Raw genomic sequence first — 20,911 nt, 5'->3', positions numbered from 1 at the left:
AATTCGCTAGTCTCGGCCAGGACTTCCGCGCAACGAAACGAGGGTGTCTAGACCCGCATCATGCTCAGAAGAACGACGCGGCAGACCAGGAGCGACTACGCGGCGAAGGCGGGTTCACAGAAGTTCGGATACGGAGGCACAGCGGTCGCGATCGGTCCAGGGCAGCTTACGGGTTCAACAGGTTCGTCGGTGAGAGGTGATGTGCAATACGAAATTATCAGGAAAGGAGATCTCGTTCGTAAATTGGGAACGGGCAGTGCACGTCCTGGCTAGCGGTAACGAGGCGGCACGCTTGCGGCGGTGCTTTTTTCTTTCGGATGGAGACCCTGGCAGACCGCAGACCTGGGGAGGGACGGACCCTCGTATGCACAAGTCGAGCTTAACTAGACGGGATAGGATGCTCCCGCGGCCCAGCCAAGTCGCTTTCTTGTGACGAGCGTGCGGCACAGCACTGATGTGAGACAGCGAGCGGATGGACGGAGGCACTGTAAGGACACTAAACGATGGAACTGATGAAGCGAGCGATGAGAATTGAAAAGAGCAGCAGCACGTCTCGCGATAGGCACGTGCGATACGAGAAGGAAGAATGGAAATGTTGGCAAAGGTCGGGGGGACTAATTGATACCTGCATTGAACTGGATCAAGTTCCAGCTGGAAGGGAGACGACGGGCCCAAAAGAAAGAGGGCTAAAACGCCCCGACCGACGGGTAATGGAGGCGTGGAGGAGGGTGGTGTGGTGTGGAAGCGGAGCACTGCCTGGAAAGTGCCAACGTGGTTGTGGTTGTGGTTGTGGTTATGCTGCTTATTAGAGTTGCTTAGCGCGCGTGTCATGGACGGCCAGCTGGGACAGTGATGTCAACCGGACCAGCGGGCTGGATTGGGTATTGCAAGGAGATCATCCTCATCGCCTGCATCATCTGGGGAGGGCCAGCCGGCGAGGCAGCTGAGGGATCGCGCGGCGCATAACTACGGAGGACTGCCTACAACGCCTGGTTCACCAGTCACTCACCTGCTGGCAAATGCCGGCGTCCACTGCACTTCGTCCTTGGGTGCACTCGCTTCTCGATAATATGTAAATAATGAAACTCTGGTACTGACTGTAAGGCGATGGCCTTTCCACTGCGTCTTGCGTACGGCAAAAAGCAACAAGCGACAGACATTGGGGGCTTCGTCATAATATCACTTGTCTTATTGCTGTCAGACCGCTGGGATAAACTTGCATATTGCGCCGGCTGGCCGGACCACTGTCTCCACGCCTCCAGCAAACAGCTCGCTGCTTGGCCTGGCAGCCTGGTCAGCATAATAATAAGATGTGCAGCGCGTGCCGCAACTCATCAGAAACCCCCAGCTGCACAGTAGAACTGAACCACCTAGTTACTATGTACTGTGGAAGAGAGCCCCCGACGGTCTTGCTCCACGTACCGCCAAGTCCGGGCTGGCCTGTGGATATCTGGCTGGCATCGGTTACTCCGTCCCACCTGGGCACTTGTGTGATTCGTGAACCACGCTGCCAGCTCTGGTGCCGAACGCAGCCAGGCGCTCTCCCAACTGCCTATCGTCAGCTGGCTGTTGTTTTACCTGTGTCGGTTGGGCAGCGCGACTGCCTCGTCGTCGTACAAGCTATGTGTTTCGTCTGATGTTCTTGTTTGGTTTGCGACATGTTACTGCGATAGCCCCTATTCGACAGCCAGAACAGGCTTCGCGTCGCCGTGAACTCCATAAGATCGACAGGTAAAGGGAGTTCTATTTTTGCGCTGCCGATTGCAGGAACCCTCAACTCGCTTGGCGCTTGGCACGAGAAAGTGCGCTAAGTAATCTTCCGAGGAACGACACGTTCTCACTAGGCTGCTAAGTCTACTTAAGCCTGCATGAGACGTCGTTGCTAGATGATCACGAATACTTAACTTTATCGCCGCCCTGGTACGACCATGAGGCGCCCGTAGTGGCCGTTGGGCATGCAATAGGGGGCTTGATGTCCTCTGCAATGGCGCTGTGGTGACGACGGCTTGCTTGCTAGCTCCCTCAGGCTCCATTCCAGTGCTAGTGCTTCCACCGGGACAGGATGGGCGACTGGTATCGGGTTGTCTGGGGCGGCTGTCTGGACAACATCGTACGGTTCCCACAGTGGCTTCGGTGACGCTGATCATTGCACGTCGGAATCCCTCAGGTGTGACATGGCAGATCTGCGCTGTTGGGCTGCCAGATCACCACTGTTTTCTTCCTTCCAAGACGAGCAGGAGCGTGTGATGCATCGAGATGATCGGCAAGGATCGGAAACACCAACGCGGCGATTCCGTCCACCATATATAATTGACCAGGAGCTAGTTACAAAATCTCCAAATGATGCGAGTTAATACATTACAGATATCCCGTATCCCGTATTTTGCCTTCTTGAGGCAGGTAAGGGTTACCTAAGGTTTGTAAGTGGTGCGATTGCTATGTGCCTTTCCCCCCCCCAAATGGCCATGTGTACTCAACCAACTGATGTTCGGAACATGCCCCGAAGCATGCATTTCATTAGAACTCATGTTCAATGGAACTCGTCATACAGACTGATGCGCCACAATACAGCATTACAACAGACAATCTTCAACAAACTAATCATCAAGTATTCATACCAGAGCACTTGACTCCAGGGGAATCGATATCCAACAAAGCCTGTATGTCATCATGCAGCATATGCGTTTCATACCAGGCTTCCATGCTGCAATATGACAGGGTTGTGCTCAGATGGAGTTTGTCATTGTCATTCGTGGCTCACAGCAGCCGAGTACTGTTATATCAAGTTCAAGTAATCGCTGAAAACATGGACTCGATCATATCCTGCACTGATACTCGGGCTCACATCAAGGGCCTTCGGGAAGGGTGTCCCACCTACGTTCTTTGCTGCAGATCATTATGCCTTGGCCCGCACGATCAGATCAAGAACCTTGAATGAATTCTTCTTCAGCGATTCAACACTGTCTGTGAATGATCTCAGCCTTCACTTTTGCTCGAAGTCATGAAACAAGTAAGGATGACGCAGCCACTCATTTACAATCGATCGAACCGTTGATGGACGATCTCTCAGTTGAGACTTGATTGCAGGCGACCGAGCAACGCAAAAGAAATCCACAGTGGAAGACAAATTTTACCATTCTTATCAAGCTATAAAGGCTCTCTTCTGAGTTTTACTAATCAACCTCCTCATTTGGTAGCTGTAGCTCATTATATGGGCAAGATGCAAGTCGGTTGCTCAAAAGATCCACCAGAATGCAAAGACCTCGAGTGACACTCCTCGCGTAGTCGTAGTAGTGTTGTCAGTGAAGAGCAAATCCATCACGATCTTGTCGGCAACAAGGTTGTTTTGTCGATCAGACGAACATTAGTCATACTGACACCTCAATGTTCTGACCTCTAAGCTGGGCACTCAACTGAGATCCAACATCCAGTCTCTCTCCAGTGACGCGCTCACTCCAACCCGCTAGAACAGTGTCCAGCCTTTGCTCTATTCTTCGAGCCTCTCCTAGATCAACGTCCAGACCGTCTTCAACGTCGCCCTCGACAATGTACTTGTCATATATCTTCATATGGTCCATGGATTTGGGGAACTGTTCTATTCTTGCCTTGAAAAAAAGCATGAGTCCATAAGTCTGAGACTCCAGTGGTGTGTTCTGCAGTGGCATGAGATTGCTCTGGGCGCGTCTGAACTTCCTTGGCCTTCCCTTTCCCACATCAGTTGCCATGAACTTCTGTTGCCGAAGGAGGTATGCTCTTGGATCCCCACTTGGCAGCGTTGTTCGGATTGGCTCTTGATCGGCTATGGCATCATCCTGCGGGACGGAGTCTGTCTCGTGCAAACCTGCAATTTTCTTGTTTTGAACTGTCCGACGCTGCGTAACCACGCCGCTATTACCTATTGGGTGCTCTAAAGCCGGCTGTCGATTCGGGGAGATGGCGGTGGCTTCTGCCAGATGCTGCTTAGCTGTCGAAAACACGGCGGCGCAAGGCAAGTTGTGGGTTTCCTCCGGCGTTCCATCATGCTTCGTAGGAAGAAGTTTTCGTGGCCGCTCAAGGCCGTCGAATGAAATCGTGGTCTGCTTCAAAGGGTTGCGAGATTGATCGTTCTTACTATAACGTTGCTTTCCCCACTGTTCCTGATCTCTCTGTGCGGACGAAGGAGGAGTCCATGGTAGTTGTCCCCGTAACTCACGCGAATTATTAGTCTGTCTAGGAACCGGTCCAGGGGGACTGGAAAGTGGGCTTCGGTATGGGCCGCCAGGTACAAGAGCGGGTGATCTGTTCTCGTTACTGCTGAGAAGGTTGTTTCGCAGGCTTGGTGGAACGTCAAGGTCTCGTGGAGGTGCCGCATGGTGATACAGGATTGCTGGCTCTGGCGTCATGGAAGGCGTAGGTTCCTCACCCCATAACCTCTGTGGTTGAGATTGTTGGGGTACAGTAGAATCTTCCGCGCTCTCGAACTGTGAGCCCGTTGTCGAAGTCGGCCAATATTCGATAGTCTGGGTTGGATTGTATACTATACTCGTTGATTGCTCTTTGGCCTTTGTCCTTTGGAAGGGGTTGTCTCTCTTCCTCAGCCACCCAAGGTTTCCGCCCAGTTGGCTAAGGTCGAGTGACATATCACTTGCAAACCGAGATTCTTCAGTTGGGGGACTTTTTTCTGGTTCTCCGCGCATTGTATCAGATCGCTGTTGAAGGCATGGTATGTTGATTGCAGTCCATCCAGTTGAAGCTGAGCCCAATCTGTTCCGATGGGACAGGGGAAGACATGTCTGTTGATCATCGTTGGGAATGGCCTGCGCTCCAGCGCCTGCACCTGAGCAATTCTGTTCCTTGGTCTGCGCTAGTATACGACCCTTGGACGGTACGCTAGATTCTTGATTGCCCTCAACGGGTAAGACTCTTCTGGGTGAGCCTTCAGATTGCAGTGACGCAGGTGTCTTCAGCGAAGAACTGGCAAGACATTCCCTAGTGAAAGCCGGCTTCTTCTCCTGGCCTTCAATTGGCCCGTAAGTGTCTTCGCACAGTTTCTCAAAGTAGCCAGTCAGGGAAGTCTCGTTCTCGAACAGGACCTCGTCCTTGGAGGGTTCAATGTTGGCATCATAAGAGCCCTTGGGACACTTGATGTTCAGTCGAATAAAGGCAGAGCCTGTGACCTCTTTGATGCCATCTGACCCGAGTTTGCTGCTCAAGTAGTTCGTATAGGTTGACGTAATCTTCCTCATTGTGCCTTTGCTGCTCGTAACGGGTCTCCCATCAACGGAAAAGTAACCATGCTTGATGTTAGGCAGTCGGCTAGGGTCAGCGTCTGATTTCAACATGAACGCTTCAAAGACGAAACACTCTCCAGGTTTTCCACTTTGGGAATCAACTGCGCCGTCCGAAACAGGACCGGCGAAGCTGACCGTTTCCTCAATGCATTGGGAGGCCAAATCTTTGCCGATTAGTTGGAGCACCGCTTCATTGATTCCAGCCCCTCGCCTGGGTGAATACGACCAGGCCTGTTTGGGTGTCTGTAGTACTTTGAACGTGAGCTTGAGCTGTGGTCTGGCCATCGCATAGGAGCGAAGCAACTCCTTGATCTTGTCCAGGGTCTTGGGTGCGTCTTTGATCATGATTTGCTCTCGCACTGGCAGAGTACCGAAGACCGCAGTAAGGCTGACTGTTGTCCCGACTGGTGCTGGCCCAGATCTATGTTTGAGTACTCCTCCGGCCTTGGGTATGATCTGAAGGATTGCCGCCACTGGGTCTGAGGGAGTCTTGGTTGTGATGGTGAGGTTACCCACCGAGTTCGCAGATGCCAGTGCTTCACCGCGGAAGCCAAGAGAGGCCCCCACAAGATTATGTAGTTCGTCGAAGTGCTCAAGCTTGCTCGTATACCCGTGTCTTCCTAACGAGTCGTAGTCATCAGGGTGTATGCCAACTCCATTGTCCCTGACTTCGACCTTGTCAACTGTATTGGGTGAGATCAGGACCTCGACCGAGGTTGCTTTGGCATCGATTGCGTTGTCTAGTAGCTCCTTGACTAGTGATACAGGGGTTGTAATGACACAAGGAGATCCGAGGAGACGTATAGTGGTGCTGGAAAGGGCAGAGATGGGCATGATGGCAGGGGAAAATTCACCATCTGAAAGGAGTGGAAAATGTGTCCGGACAGATGGTGACTGCGTAAGTGGAGGCTATAAAGGTAGTAGACATATCAAATAGGTATATAGATGTGTTGACGATGAGGCGGGAGTAGTCGTTGACTAGATATACACACTCGATTCACAAAGATACTAGAAGTAGCTGATGTGACTAGGAGAAGACTCTCGGGAGTTGAGGAGACCTTTGATGAGAGTCTTGCAGAAGGGGATTTGACGTCTAATTTCAGTACCTACCTTCCTGGGGTTCCCTCTCGGTAAAATGGTTGGGTAATCGCGTGTATTATACGGATTTTGGCCGTTGCTTGGGCCAGACTGTGGTTCGTTTGGGCAACCACGTCCTCAACTGGTGGTGGTAAGGATGCCCGCGGGAGAGTCTGGCACTGGTTGGCAAGTGTTCAAAGGTGCCTGTACCTACATAGGTACGTAATGTTCCACCGGGTGTCCAAAGGCAACATGCGATAGGGCATACCCGAAGGCGTTCCAGAGGGGGGGGGCTGCAAAGTAAACCTAACTTACACTGCAGAAGGGGGAAGGCAGGGCTCGACACGGACCCCTGAGATACCCCCCGGCGCTCCGATGCCCCGCCCAAGGACGACGAGGCAAGCATCAGGCAAGCTCAACTACCTGGTAGCTTTCGTCATGCTCGACGGAAACTGCCCCGCACCCTGCCGGCCAGCTCTGTGCCCGCTGGCCAGCTACGTTGACTGACGGTAGCCGATCCGCACCCTTCTCGGGCACCGCCCGCCAGAGCTGCAGCCCTGGACCACCTACTGTTAGACCGAGTGCTTGCCTTGGCTGTGACTGCTGGATCACCAACCAACCCAAGTTGCTTCCTCTCAGAGAAAAACCCTCGCTCCTTCACTCGACCTCACACGACGAGAACCCCGAGTACGGATTCCGCCGAACGTCGCAATTGGCAACCGCACATACCGCATTCCCCCGCGCACACCACAAGATGGCTTCCTCCCTCAAAGGCCCGACCCCGCAGGAGCACGACGGCAGCGCCCTCCGCATCGGCATCGTCCACGCCCGCTGGAACACGACCATCATTGAGCCGCTGCTCAAGGGCACCAAGGACAAGCTGCTGGCCTGCGGCGTCAAGGAGAGCAACATTGTCGTGCAGTCGGTGCCCGGCTCGTGGGAGCTGCCCATTGCCGTCAAGTCGTAAGTGTCCCGCTGGGTGAGAGAGAGTGTGTGAGCGTCGTCAAGAGGTGCCAACTAGCTCTTGCAGCTCGGCCCTTACTCCTTCTCTATCGCTAGAGACGAGACCAAGAGGGAGACAGCGAGAACAGACTGTACATGTGCCATGATTGCTGACCTGCCGCGTCTTTCGCCAACAGCCTCTACACAGCCTCCCAGGTCCAAGCCAGCTCGTCGGGCTCGGGCTCGTCGGCCGGCGACCTGCTCGGGGCCTCGACGACGGACCTGACGGCGCTGCCCTCGGCGCCCTCGACGCCCTTCGACGCCATCATCGCCATCGGCGTGCTGATCAAGGGCGAGACCATGCACTTCGAGTACATCGCCGACGCCGTGTCGCACGGCCTGATGCGCGCCCAGCTGGACCTGAGCGTGCCCGTCATCTTCGGTGTGCTGACGGTCCTGGACGACGAGCAGGCCAAGGCCCGCGCCGGTGTCGTCCCCGGCAGCCACAACCACGGCGAGGACTGGGGCCTGGCTGCCGTCGAGCTGGGCGTCAAGAGAGGCGCCTGGGCCAAGGGCAAGATTGAGTAGGGAGATTCGCAATCGCACGCCGTAGAGATGTATGGTCTTTGTCTCCCCGTGGGCAGCTTAGAGGCTGGGGGAGACGACCTAATTTAAGAACTCCATAGACTAGGTTGGGCAAAACGAAAGAAAGTAAAAGACAAGACGCCTCGATCCTGGGTCCTATGCAGTCTGAGAGTGAATGCAGTGAGGATCAGCTTCTTAGTGGCTTTCACGAGTCGTCGGCGTTGTTGAGCCCTCTCGATAGTCATTTTTGAGTCACATCTGAAGTTTAGACAAGCTGAACCTCCTTGAGAGTGAGTGTCCACTGGTTACGAAGAGGATACAGTACTCCAAAAACAAAGGCCTAGGTATTAGATTAACTATGTATGTAGGTAGGGCTGTTTGTTGACAGGGTAGGTCGGCTTTGTGTCTATATCGCGAATCTCGCCCTCCCGCAGATCTTTTTTGCTTGTCCACGACAGCAATATAGCAGAGCAGTCCATCACGGCTGCCACTGATTCCCTCCATACACGTTCCGAGATGGTCTCTCTTTCTCTCTCTTCTTCTTCTACTCTCGTCCTCTATTGTCGCCTCCAAACTCAGAAATAAAGAAAAGTCAAACAAAATTGTGTGCGCGGATCCAATCCTCCCCTGTATTCCGAAATAGCGCCATCGTCGAAACTTCCCACTTCCAACAGAGAAAAACACAAACGGGGCAGATTTGGACGTCATGTGATCATTGCCCAATTTGCGGTGTGCACGATCACCCTTTGATCTCATTTTCCAGCCGTGACCAAATGCAAAACTGAGTCGAGTCGAAACGCTGACATGCTTTGGGCCAAACAAAAGGAGAGAAGGCAACCCGAGGTGGTGAGGTGCACTGCTGCTCTCGACATATGTGTGCTCATAGATGATGCACCGGAAAATTCCTTCCTGCTCTGCCCCAGCCAATGAGTTGCGAATGCTTTTATGATAACCTTTGCCGAGGAATGCTGAAATCTCGCCACGGAACCTTGGGGGGTAAGTAAGACCATAAAACAGAAAACAAACAGAGGGGTTTTAGCTAATGAGAGCCCCGATGTCAGATCCGTAGTTCTTCTTCGTGCGCCAGCTGCTCTTCTTGGCTGCGCGCTTCGCCTTCATTGCCTCCCAGCCTTCCTCGTCGTCGTCATCCTCGTCGTTCTCGTTCGACAGCGGAGACGTCCTGACCTCAGGCTGCAGTTTCGCCAACGTTGGCAAGGCACCGGACATGGTGTTCGACCTCATATCACCGCCTAGCGGGTTGATACTGGAAACAGGGCGGTACCGGCCCGGCAGCCCAATGTTACTGCGCTCTGACGGCGCGATCGAGGGCGCATAACCCCCACCCTGCATCCGAATCGACGGTGTGTATCCAGATTGGGGAGGCTGAATCCACGAAGCAGAACTAGGCTGGACCATGCTCATGGTGCGCATCTGAGAATCGCCCCTCGGGGGTTCCAGACCCATCCCGTTGCCCATTCCCATCGACATCGGATCCCCCAAGAAGGAGCCTCTCGGTGCCTCTGGTACTGAGCTCATAGATTGGGTCGGCATGTGGCTCGCAGGGCGAGACGGTGCCTGGCCCGGCATACCCATGCCCATGCCCATACCCATACCCGGAGGCGCCTGCATCGGCATCTGACCTTGGTTCTGGCCGGCCATCATTTGCATGAACTGCATCTGCATCTGCATGAACTGCTGCATCTGCTGTGTCATCTGGATTTGCGCTTGATCGCCTGGGGTAAGCATCGGCATCGGAGGCGGGTACATCATCTGGGGCGGGATCTGGGCCATCGGGTCGAAGCCGTTCATCGGCATTTGCATCTGAGGTGGCAGGCCATGATTTCCATGGTCAACCGCTGGGCTACCACGACGCATCGCCCTCGATCTCTCCTCGTTGGCAATGACGCCCACAAGTCCACCTACTGGTGCCGCTCGTGGCGTGGCTGGGACACCTCCCGCAAGCGCGAACGATTCCCGGGGAGGCTGGTTAATCAAACCAGCACCCAGGAATGGGTCCTGGGGCAGTTTCCGGGCGAAGGCCGGCAGGTGGCCGCCGCTGTTCTTGGGTGTATCTCCGGAAACGGACCCCGGACCGGCGACGTAGGACGGCTGGTTCACACCTCTGAGATTGGGGTTCGAGCCGACATTGCTCAGTCGTGTGGGCGGGCGGTTCTTGCTGGGAAAGCCGTGCGCTGCCAAGATGGCGAGCGGGACTTCTTCATCTGACGACCCGTCGGACCGCGGTGACTGAGAGCCGTTGGGTGACTTTCGGGGGTCAGACAGCAGGTTCGGTGTGCTCAAAGACATGCCCAGGCCCGGACGCGAAGACGACGCGCCGGACTGCTCTCCGGTGACCTTCATCATCTGTTGCCGGTACACGGTCATGTGGGCCTCCTGCTTCTGCCTCTGTTTGGCTAACTCTTTAGTCTTTTCCCGGTCGTCTTCCTCATCCTCGTAAGTGTCGTCGTCTTCGTTGTCTGAGTCGTTCTTGTCCGGGCTGCTCTGGCTCTGCCTAACTTTGTCCTGACGATACTTCTCAAATTCGGCCGGAGTCATGACCTTGTTCCGTGGCTGGCCGTTAGGGCGTGTGTTCTGTTTCGTACCAAACCTTGGGCGAGAAAATGAAGTGTCGAACATATTCTCTTCGTCGTGCTTCGACTCATGCCGAGATGGCCTGGCATATGTCTCCTTCAAACTGGGAACGGTGTCCTCGTCATGTCGATTGTGCGCCAAGTATCTCGTGGCGGCGACCGTATCTTTCAGCAGGCCCACGTCCTCCCCATCAGCGCTGGCCAGTGGCATTGGGCTGGCGGTGTGCCGAGGCACGGGAGGTGGTATCTCTCCGGCCATTGGAGGTGGGGATGCAATTGGACTGCGGGAGTTGAGCAAGCCCTCGTCAGATCGGTGACTGTTCCACGACTTTGGCGGAGGTTCCACTGCGGTCGAGTGATCCAAGTGCAGAGGAGACGGTTGAGAGGCTCGGTTCGTTGTCAGGTTCCGCGAGGCTAGAACGGGCCGGCCACTTTCATCCTTCACTGTTGCGACACTTGTTCTCTTGCTGAATGCGGACAACACGTTGCTCAGATCACCGCCCAAGTCGAGCATGAAATCCCTGTTCTCCACCTGTGGCGGCGTCGCCGTCGTCACAGTCGACGCGGTCGGGGCTCGTGATCGGCCGCCGGGCGTTTGGGGTTCGAAGTGGCTAGGTACGGATGGCACCGGTTCTTGTTCGTCTGCCGGTATCGTCGGCAAGTTCTTCTTGGACCCACCGAACGAGAAAGTCCGCCCCGCGTTCTTCAAGAAACTGTTGGAAGCCGGCTTGGGTGGGGCTGGGTGGGCACCGTCATTCAGAGGAATAGGTTTCCTGGATGAGGCTCGCCAGTCTTCTTGAGCAGCGTAATCTGTGGACGATGGCGCCGTCGAGGCATTGCTGTGGCGGGAAGAATTATCCGAGGTTGCCTTCGTGGTATTGGAACTGCCGCTGCCGCTTGGGTTGGTTAGCATGTCCGGTCAACACTAGAATAAGCCTGACGCAGCTTTGTGAGACATGGACGGGTTGGTGATGGGCGATGGGAGTCGTGAAATTTGGAGGCGTCCCATGGTCTTGGTGCCGTCACGTCTCCGCCAGGACAACAGACAGCACGCCACGAACCACTGAGACGGCAATTTTGACTTACCGGTTGTTCTTCATATCTGCAAAGAGATTGTCGTCCATGGGCGGGTCGGCCAGAGTTGTCCTCGACATGGTTCCCGACGCCTTCATCATCCTCACTCCGCCATCAAACGACTTCCCCACGTCGCTTCTGTCGAGCACGCGGAAGGACGGTTCTACCGGGCCATTCTGCTCGTCTGTTACGGTCGATTTCCGCCGAAAGTTGACCGGGAATCTAGGCATATAGAACGGCTGAAGGGGGCGTCAATGAAATCACTGCACGCCCATACAGTTAGGACTTGTGGTTGCAGTCTCAATGGCAGGTTCTTCGTTATCCGACAGTTCGAATAACGCCTTGTTCAGTCGCAGCCCTCTGTTTTCCTCACGGAGAAGCTGTCGAAAGCTAGATATCTTAGAGATTGGAGGATTGGCGCAAATTCGAGGGAAACTGCATGATGCGTAGAGCGCAAGGTTAGTATTGTTCAGCCAGGCAGAAAGTTCAGTTGTTCTATCCAGGACTCCGTAGTTTGAACGATGAACGTAGTTGAATGTAAAATGTAACAGGTTGCTCCAACGTTCAAGGCCCCGAGTGCGCGACGGTAACCGACTCAATTGGTGTGTCAGAAGCACGTTCGGCCTCGTGTTCGCTTCTCTATCGTTTCACTTGGTAGACAGCAGTGCTGAAGCAGTACATGGCGTGTGGCGAAGGCCAACAGTGGGAGGCGTCGAAGGACGTGGCAGTTTGGGGAAATGGGCATGACAGGAGGAGTCGAGGTCGTGGTGACACCCGGTCGGAGTGAATGAGATCTAACGCCGCCACTTACACAATGTAGTTGTCGGTAGGTAAGACGGTTGTCTCTGCCGGTTGCTGAAGGCTTGTTGAGAAGGGCAAGGTTCGGGACTGAATTACTATACAAGAAAGGAGATGGAATTAAAGATGGTGTCGGACGCGGGATCCTGGGAAAACGAAGAGCTCGGAGACGTCGAGGCGATGCGGCGGCGGACAGCTGGAGCCAGATCGATCGGGACAAACGAAGCACCGGGGGTCCAGTCAATCGACGTTGGAGGGCTAACACGAGATGATGTAAAAGAGAGTGGACGAAATAACGCGCAGGTCATGAAAGTGCTAGGACTCCTAGAATGCACAGGCCGAATACCAACGACGACGACGGGAGGCTCACGACCGGGTCTTTGACGAGGATGAAATTTTGAGCAAGAGAGCGGGCAAGGGGACAAGGAGGCTGCTCTATGACGGAGATTGAGAGCCAGATCGGATGTTATTTTCTTCGTTTACACTTTCAGGCCCAGGCAGGCAAGGTAAGGTCAGCCTCCCTCTCGCTCCCTCTCTTTCTCTCTCTCTCTCCCCTGGGCCCATCACCCAAGCAGGCAGACCAGACCACCTTAGCTAGTCTATTTTTATTAGGTGGAGTGGCCCAGCAATGCCCAAGGCACTAGCACCAGTTCCGAGTGGACTGGCACCCTCTCCTGGCTGGAAAAGCCTGCATGAGCCAGCGGGCCACCTAGGTACCGGGCTGCTAACTCGTACGGGCCACGGGGCTACCGGCGACGGTGCGTGTGCCTGAGAGATTGTCTGCTTCAGACACGAGCCCGCTGGCTCTGGCTGGACGGGCAACCCACACAGCAGCGAGCTCGACGCAGGCTAGCACGCGTCCACGCGGTGGAACGAGGATGCGATCAGACGCTGGCCGGCTGTTTGGATAGGCAGATGGACAGACAGACAGGTCGATAGATACCTGGATACATAGATACATAGCCCGGATACAACTGTGGCCAGATGCGAACGCCATCCGTGGATCCCCTCGCTGAGCGTCACCACATCCACGGTACGGCACATACGTTACTTACCAACGTACCTGGGAGGGTCCCAGGCCCTCTGGCTGGAGGGGAGGGGGAATTCCTGCCAGGGACCGGGGTTGGCGCAGACGCCGCCAGTGCACTGTGCTGCGCTGCTGCACATCTGTCCGCCGATAATGTCGAAATTGAGTGGCATTGGCTCGTTGCGTGGCGCCGGCACGGTTCACGTCGGCCAAGCTTCTCGTACTGAGTGGTATGGAGAACCTTGATTTCCAACCACCCATCCATGCAATATAATGGACACTTGCGCTTGTGTATACCAGTCGGCTAGTGAGCTCAAAGAAATGTCCAGAGTCACAGGCTACGGTACCAGCCTACCATCTATGGGCCGATTGGCACCCCGCCGTCCATTGCTGGCTGTGGCGGCGGTCGGCCAACGCTCGTTGCGAGTGAACGAACCCTCTGGAGTTTGCGCAGATGAAGCCGAGTCCGGTGGCTGCGAGGATTGCGGACCAGAGATGGCGCTATGGAGCTCGATCAGCGCGGCTGGGGAAGCTTAAAAAAAACCCAGGCCGAGAGGCACCAGTCTGAGCGAGGGATAACTCGCCGGCTCTCCCATGTGCAGCGTAGTCCTCGGGCACGTCCACCAGCCTCACGATGACCATTGGCCATCGGCGCTTCTCGAAGCTTAGCAAGGAAGAGGGAGAAAAATCCCCCCCGCTGAAAAAACAGACGACAAAATGGGTTGATGGCCCATCTTTCCTCACACGCTGGTTGTGAACCAATTGAAGCTGGAGTCCGCTAGCACGGGATCGATGTGGGCTGCTTGTCTGTTGGCCGTCGCAGAGCCCCTTCGACCATGCGCGCGACCCATGTGCTGCATGCAGTCTTGTCACGCAAGAGAAGTACGAAAAATCAGATCTCGAAACCTTCCAGGCTCTTTAGAAGCCCGAGGGCCTGCCGCAGGGAGGATGTACTTCACCAAAAGTCCGAAGCCGATCGAGCACGCCAGCTTGTGAGGTCTGTAACTTTCAGGACCCAATTCTATCCATAGCATTTCTTATGTACCTACTCTGTAGGTTGATAGCTTTCACGTGTAGACATACGTATGCTATGCTATGCAAGCACTCTTTCCGCATGCCCATGGACTTCTCCTTGACCATGCAGATGTGGGTCGGTTCGATCAAATCTACAACGTCGAAACTGGGAAGACCATAACAGAGCACAGTACGCCGCACATTCTCCATTTCGGTCACACTCGAGGTCACATCATCGAGGTCACCAGGCTTAACCATACAGACCGCGCTCATGTCTGCTTATGCATCCGAGAACAGCGAGCGGCTGCCATTTAACTGCCAACGCTCCTGGGCCGCCCACTCTAACCCACTCGCAACAGGTTGACTTTCCTATGCAGGCCGCGCAAGGTCTGCTTTCCATGGCAACGCTCCGTGTCGAGTTCCATCGGCGGCGCTTGTCAGCAGTCCGCGCCGCTCGCAAAAAGACAAGCTCGGGTGCCAAGTCGTCGGTGCGACACAGCAGACGAAGGATGTGTGTGACTCTTCTGGCTCCCGGCCATGTGCTTATAGACCATCTACGAGGTTGCTGATAGTCCAATAACTACAAAGATCCCTTGAACCATGACCTCGTAACGTTCCCACAAGGGATTTCATCAAGGGACTCGCCGTCCGATGTCTCTACTGATCGCGTCGACGCTAATAAATCGTCGGACTGCCTGTGCCTCGCTAGCACATGCTCGGGTTCTCAGAGGGCCGGCGATGTCAAAACGATGGTGGAAGCCGATGGCAAGACAGCCAGTTGCACAAGACTATGCTGTACTGCTTAAATTACCGTCTTCCATAGTATCAATCGGTGACCGCTGCCAGACTATCGGTCACAACGCGCCACCAAGCCACCACGAATAGGTAGTTATCACGATCTTGCCACGCGCTGCCACCTCAAGTCTCAAGCTGGCAAAGACGCCCGGTCTCAAGCGCGGCGCGAATCCACGTGGGGATTCATTATCGGAAGTTGTGGGCTAACGATCAATATCAAACTCGTTATTAGCGGCAAAGCCTGAGAGGGCCCCGGTCTGCCCGGTTCAAAACCAGGACTGGCGAGTCTCGACGGAGTCCTCGACTGCCATGCTCTCGTATTCCCGTCCAAGGTTCCATCTCCTATGGAGTCGACTCTTTGCACTGCCTTCCCGATCAAAGCACCGATTACTCCGTCCAAGACAGGAAACGTGTCTCATATATTCCTTCCAGGGGTTTGCATTCTTCGACCCAGTCGGCAGGAAATATCTCTTAATGCAACTGCCATCAGATCCAATATATTCGTTCATCAAGTCCCTGCACCTGCATTCATCTTACTCTTCACAAATCAATAGTTAACGAACCACGTCTTGCACTATTTACGCGCTTAAGTCAGGGGTCTTTTCCTGAGACGGTTAGGTCACACTGCGCTCCCTGTCTCGTCCCCAAGAAGGCCGTCAATCGCTCAATCAATCAATCACAACTTGGAAGCCTGGCCTACGGGCCTACTCTAGCGCCGAGAACACCAACGGCGCCCCCAATGAGTCTGCCCGCCGTGGTTCATTACAGTGTGCATATTTTACGGCCATCTGCGCAGGTGTAGCCGAAGCGCCCGAAGATCAGATCTGGCGTGGACCCCTGTCCGAATGGGAAAATGCGAACCTTATTTTGTCCGCTTCTGGGTTGTCAAGACCTCAAGACAGGCATTTGAATCTTCTTTCGTCTAGCCTACTTAACAAACGCTGTTGTGCTGATATTACACTACGTAAGCTTGCTAGGTAACCAAGCAACCAAGGACTTTGCTCGTAGACCGGTAGTCCGGAGGCAGCTGTAGATCCCGACATCCTAGACAATCTACAACATCCTGGATGATCTTCAGAGCTGATTGTGTAAGGCTGCGGTTATCACTACTCGTCTCATCGCGCCACCTGGGCTGGCTTATAGACAAATACGAACAAACCGATCGGCGCTGACTTGGCATCCCTTCTCCCCATTAATGCTATCTTGTGGCTGAACCTGCATATGACATCAATGGAGACGATCCGGGAGCTGAGAATTTCTCACCCCTTTGAAGTTGCATGGTACCCGCCCCACTTTCAGAGTTGTGAACCTCCTGAACAAGGAACGCAGCCAGGCGCAGCTTCGGTCAACGCTGAAGAGGTCGAAAACACGAAACGTCGATGATGACGTTGAAGCAGAGCAATTTCGTCGAACTGATTTGTTTCTAGTATGCCTAGTGTGTACGCACTCTATGATTCCATCTCAGCCGTTGGAATGCTGTTTTTTGGCTGCCAGTATGAAGAAAGCCAGCCCGGTCAATGCAAGAGAGGTGGTCCCAGTTACTACTACCGGCACTCGATGTCTCGGGAGACCGGTAGCGAACCGCAGCGGGAAACCCTATTCCGCACCGGCCACGGGAGCGATGTCTGGGTGCTACGTTCATACTAGCCTGGGAGACGAATTATATAATCGAATTACGGAGTACAGGAGTACATAGGCGATTTTCCGCCGCAGAGCCTCTTCACTGCTCATTACTTCAACACACCCAGACATCCCAAAACATATGTGCCTACAACTTGACATTGGAGAGGCCTTAGCTGGTCAATTCCTTCTTTGACTAATAAGTATCTTTCCAACTGCACGTGCTGCTTTGCTGCGCTAGCGTTTGTTTCAAGCTCCTGTCGAACGTCTACCCTCTAAAAGAGTCAGAGCGTTTGATGTAACCGTGACGGATCACTGACAACTTTTTGTTTATATGCCGAGTCTAGCTGTGCAAACTTATCAAGCTTGTCAAAGACGACAATCTTGTACACACATGTTTATTGAGACAGCAAAGGTCACGAGTTGCAATATAGATATATATTTCCTTGGGCAAGAAACAAAAACAAGGACATTATAGCATCACAGATTGCCTGGTGACGACCTGCGCAAGTCAAAGCACATTTGCAGAAGATCTGCGCATCTACGGTGGTGGTTGGACTATTTTAGCTTGCGCAGGTGGTTTCTTGGGCACCACCTTTCTAGTCGCCGTGGTCCCTCCCTCCTTAGCTAATCTCAGTGGGTTCCAGTGACTAACTGGGGTCCTCAAACTACAGTTTCTCTTGGGGGACTTGGCCCTCAGAAACTTTTCCCATCACTCACAGCACACGATCAACTGCATCTTGTATATATAACTTCACTGGCAGCATACCAAGTGTTGCCGTGGCCCGCAAGCTCTACCCAGTCCGGAGATCCTGGCTGCGACAGACAGTGCGTCATAGCTCCCGGGAATTGACGCGGTCTATTGGAGCTTCGCGCGCCGCCGAGGCAGCAACACCACAATGTCCTCCCATGAATCCCAATCGCTGCTCTCGCAGTCGCCAAATCGCAACGGACCTTATCGCAGCAAGGGGACGTTCCTTGTGCTTCAAGATGAGGCACCGCCGACGTTTTCACCGCGCCATCAAGGCACCCTCGCCCACCTGATTCGGAACCGTTCTCACACGTCCTTGCAACACGGCTCGACATGGCGGACCATAGGCGGGCTCGAGTCCTCAGACATCGAGGGAGGCGCTGAGGGAGCTCCATTGCTTCCTCACGGCCATCCTACAGATAGCGATGAGCGGCGCTCCTTGTCAGACGAGCGGCGGTTGTCCGCAATTCTGATGAGCCACCCCGTACGGAGTATGAGACTTATAGGGAGCTCCAATCCACGATACAGGTGGGAAAGATACTGGAAGACTGCAGAGGAGCTCAAGGCCATGAAGAAGCCCCTGCGAGGATACTACGAGCGGACGAACTATCTGATTCAGCAATACCTGTACATCGACAAGCTCCTCGACAGCAGCCTGCCTCACGATCTCCTGAATGAATACAATGATATGCCGGCGAGCCATTTTCGAGGCGTGGAGATCCCCACTACGATTCGAGAGGAGCCTTCCAGTGCCACGCGAAGTGCAGTCGGCAGCCTCATTGACGGGCTCAATAGGAGCGGGAGCGAGAACGAACTGCCCACTTCATCCGACCGGTCTAATGGCGAGAGCGGCACTGCCACTCCGACTTCCAAGAAGGTCACCCGGACGCCCCGGGCGATATATCGTGCTACGGAGACCACTCCATTGTTTAACAATGATGACGATGACGCGGTTTCGGAGGGAGAAGGTCCCAAGCCCGAAATCCCGTGGCTAGACGATGACGACGACGTGGACAGCGGGGACAGAATTGTCACAGTCGCCATCTACGTCAACTTTGCAGCCAACTTCATCTTGCTGGCTGGAAAGATTGCTGTCATCTTCTCCGTCTCCTCTATGTCGGTGCTGGCCAGTTTAGTCGACGCTGTGCTGGATTTCCTGTCCACCGTCATCGTGTGGGTGACTACGTTATTGATCAGTCGACAGGACCAGTACAAGTATCCTGTAGGACGACGAAGACTGGAGCCGCTCGGAGTTCTCGTCTTTTCGGTCATCATGATCACTTCATTCGTCCAGGTTGGGCTTCAGTCCATACAACGACTGGCTTCTCCCGATCACGAATTGGTCGAGTTGGGAATTCCTGCAATTGGCATCATGGCTGGAACAATCTTCGTCAAGGGTCTATGTTGGCTCTGGTGTCGCTTGGTGAAGAACTCAAGCGTCCAAGCGTTGGCTTCGGATGCTATGACAGATGTCATCTTCAACACCGGCTCTATCCTCTTCCCCATAGGTACTTCCATTTCTTCCATTTTCTCTCTTTATGACCCGTCTTGCTAACGCTAATGTAGTCGGGTTCTATGCCAAAATCTGGTGGCTTGACGCCTTGGGCGGGTTGCTTCTCTCCTTAATCGTCATCTTCAACTGGTCCGAGACTTCTTTGGAGCACATCAAGAACCTATGCGGATTCTCGGCCTCTGCTGACCAGCGCAATGTGCTCCTGTATCTGACCATGCGGTTTGCTAAGACCATCCGACAGATCCAAGGGCTGCAAGCTTACCATGCTGGCGACAAACTCAATGTTGAGGTAGACATTGTCCTTGATGCTAGCACGCCGCTGAGAGATAGCCACGACCTTGCTGAGAGCTTGCAATATGTTCTTGAAAGCGTCCCAATCGTGGATCGGGCGTTCGTACACACGGATTACGCTACCTACAACCTTCCTACCCACATGTCACAGCAAGCGTAGTCGGCGAGGGCGTCACCTTGACAGAGAAGGTTGTCTACTAGACTGGTGTATCAGATCACAATTTGAGGGTGGAGTAAGTGTATTGTTGTATAGTGTCGCAAGTAAAAGAAAAATAGAAATAGACTCTGTTGTCCAAACATGCCTTGTTTGTCCCTTGAAAGCATCACAATACCGATGGGCTGTGACATGTCCCCAGTCACACAATCGTGCTTCTGATCTACAAGATCCCATGAAGATTGAGCGTCAAAGTATACGTAGCGACCCCAAGGGTTGCCAGGCTGTACTAGTCCCGTCATACGTAACTATGTTAATTCTTAGGAACATCTTCGCCATCCTGCGTTGCCGAATGTCAGCGACTATGCTAGACCTTTTATGGGTTCTCGATGACAGAATTTGGTAGATTGAGAAGGCCGAACCAAGAAATGTTGAGCCTTGCCACAACCCATGTTTGACCTCGCTGTATGTCAAACAGGAGATACTGGAAAGCTCTTCCCCAGGCGTCATTGAGATTTCGTGAAACGCTACAACAGGTGGGTTAGAAGTCCATGGGCGTTACATTTGTCTTTTGGAGTATTGAATTCCAGAGTACCGAAGCGGCAACACGTTGAGACATGGAATAACAGTCTACGCAGACGAAAAGACCTATTGTCCCCAGATTCTGGACACAGATGCTGGGACATGATCTGGCTCGTTTCTTAATGAATACTAGTATTAGTTGGTAAGAAGCTTGACGTTTGCAAGATTTTTTCTGCTACACGCATCAAGCTTATCCTTTGGTAAACGATGACAAACGTGGCCCTTGGTGAACTTAATAGGCCAAACATATGCAGTCAGCAACCATGGCGACTCTCTGATACGTATCCGCTCGTCGTGATCCGAAGTGGATGCTACGTGTGACATGTAGGGCGCCGAAGGATTTCAGGAAAATCAAACAGAATATTGACCAGATGGAGTGAAGGCATTTGACTCGAGAAATAAGCGGTTTAAACCAACGAACCAGTCACATAATTCAAACGTTCTGGACTTGAGCCTGCTGAGGATATGGTGGAGGCTGTATGCTGTGCCCTTCAGCTCCAAGGCATGGAAGGGTTCGTAGACGCTTGGGGAAAGGAAAGACACCTTCATTCGGCCAATAGAGGACCGCTAGCCGGAAATTGTCGACGGTTTCGTGATGAAGCTATTGTCGAGTACAGGTGAACTCCCGCGCACCTGGTATGCTTGGAGCCATCATCGCTTCTCTCATAATTTGATGATAACTGTCGAAGTCTGGATATCATCAAAATTTGCGGATCTCGCGCTGTTGACGCATGAGCTTCTTGGCCCGGTTGGCTCTTGCTTAGACGCATCCCTCGCAGATTAATTTTTTTTTTTTTTTTTTTTTTTTTTTTTTTTTTTTTTGTTGT

At 53.6% G+C, this 20,911-nt stretch overlaps 4 protein-coding genes across 4 annotated transcripts; 2 read left to right on the top strand and 2 right to left on the bottom strand.

The window, feature by feature from the left end:
• Positions 1 to 3,368: 3,368 nt before the first annotated feature.
• JN550_003424 (uncharacterized protein) lies at positions 3,369 to 6,104 on the bottom strand (the record flags this gene model as incomplete). Its single annotated transcript, XM_049314827.1, has 1 exon — positions 3,369 to 6,104. The coding sequence occupies one exon, from the start codon at positions 6,102 to 6,104 to the stop codon at positions 3,369 to 3,371; it is 2,736 nt and encodes a 911-aa protein (XP_049174615.1).
• A 997-nt stretch (positions 6,105 to 7,101) lies between these two features.
• Positions 7,102 to 7,877, top strand: JN550_003423 (uncharacterized protein; the record flags this gene model as incomplete). The annotated part of the gene is made up of 2 exons (XM_049314825.1): positions 7,102 to 7,310; positions 7,487 to 7,877. 2 exons carry the CDS (start codon positions 7,102 to 7,104, stop codon positions 7,875 to 7,877), a joined length of 600 nt encoding a protein of 199 aa, XP_049174614.1.
• A 1,032-nt stretch (positions 7,878 to 8,909) lies between these two features.
• Positions 8,910 to 11,769, bottom strand: JN550_003422 (uncharacterized protein; the record flags this gene model as incomplete). Its single annotated transcript, XM_049314824.1, has 2 exons — positions 8,910 to 11,361; positions 11,552 to 11,769. 2 exons carry the CDS (start codon positions 11,767 to 11,769, stop codon positions 8,910 to 8,912), a joined length of 2,670 nt encoding a protein of 889 aa, XP_049174613.1.
• Positions 11,770 to 17,692: 5,923 nt separating this feature from the next.
• On the top strand, positions 17,693 to 19,508 carry JN550_003421 (uncharacterized protein; the record flags this gene model as incomplete). The annotated part of the gene is made up of 2 exons (XM_049314823.1): positions 17,693 to 19,052; positions 19,111 to 19,508. The coding sequence occupies 2 exons, from the start codon at positions 17,693 to 17,695 to the stop codon at positions 19,506 to 19,508; spliced, it is 1,758 nt and encodes a 585-aa protein (XP_049174612.1).
• Positions 19,509 to 20,911: the final 1,403 nt, after the last annotated feature.

The sequence above is a fragment of the Neoarthrinium moseri genome, assembly GCF_022829205.1.
Source record: "Neoarthrinium moseri strain CBS 164.80 chromosome Unknown scaffold8_Wmoseri_CBS_16480, whole genome shotgun sequence".
Classification (NCBI taxonomy): domain Eukaryota; kingdom Fungi; phylum Ascomycota; class Sordariomycetes; order Amphisphaeriales; family Apiosporaceae; genus Neoarthrinium; species Neoarthrinium moseri.
This window is presented reverse-complemented; position numbering and strand designations above follow the sequence as displayed.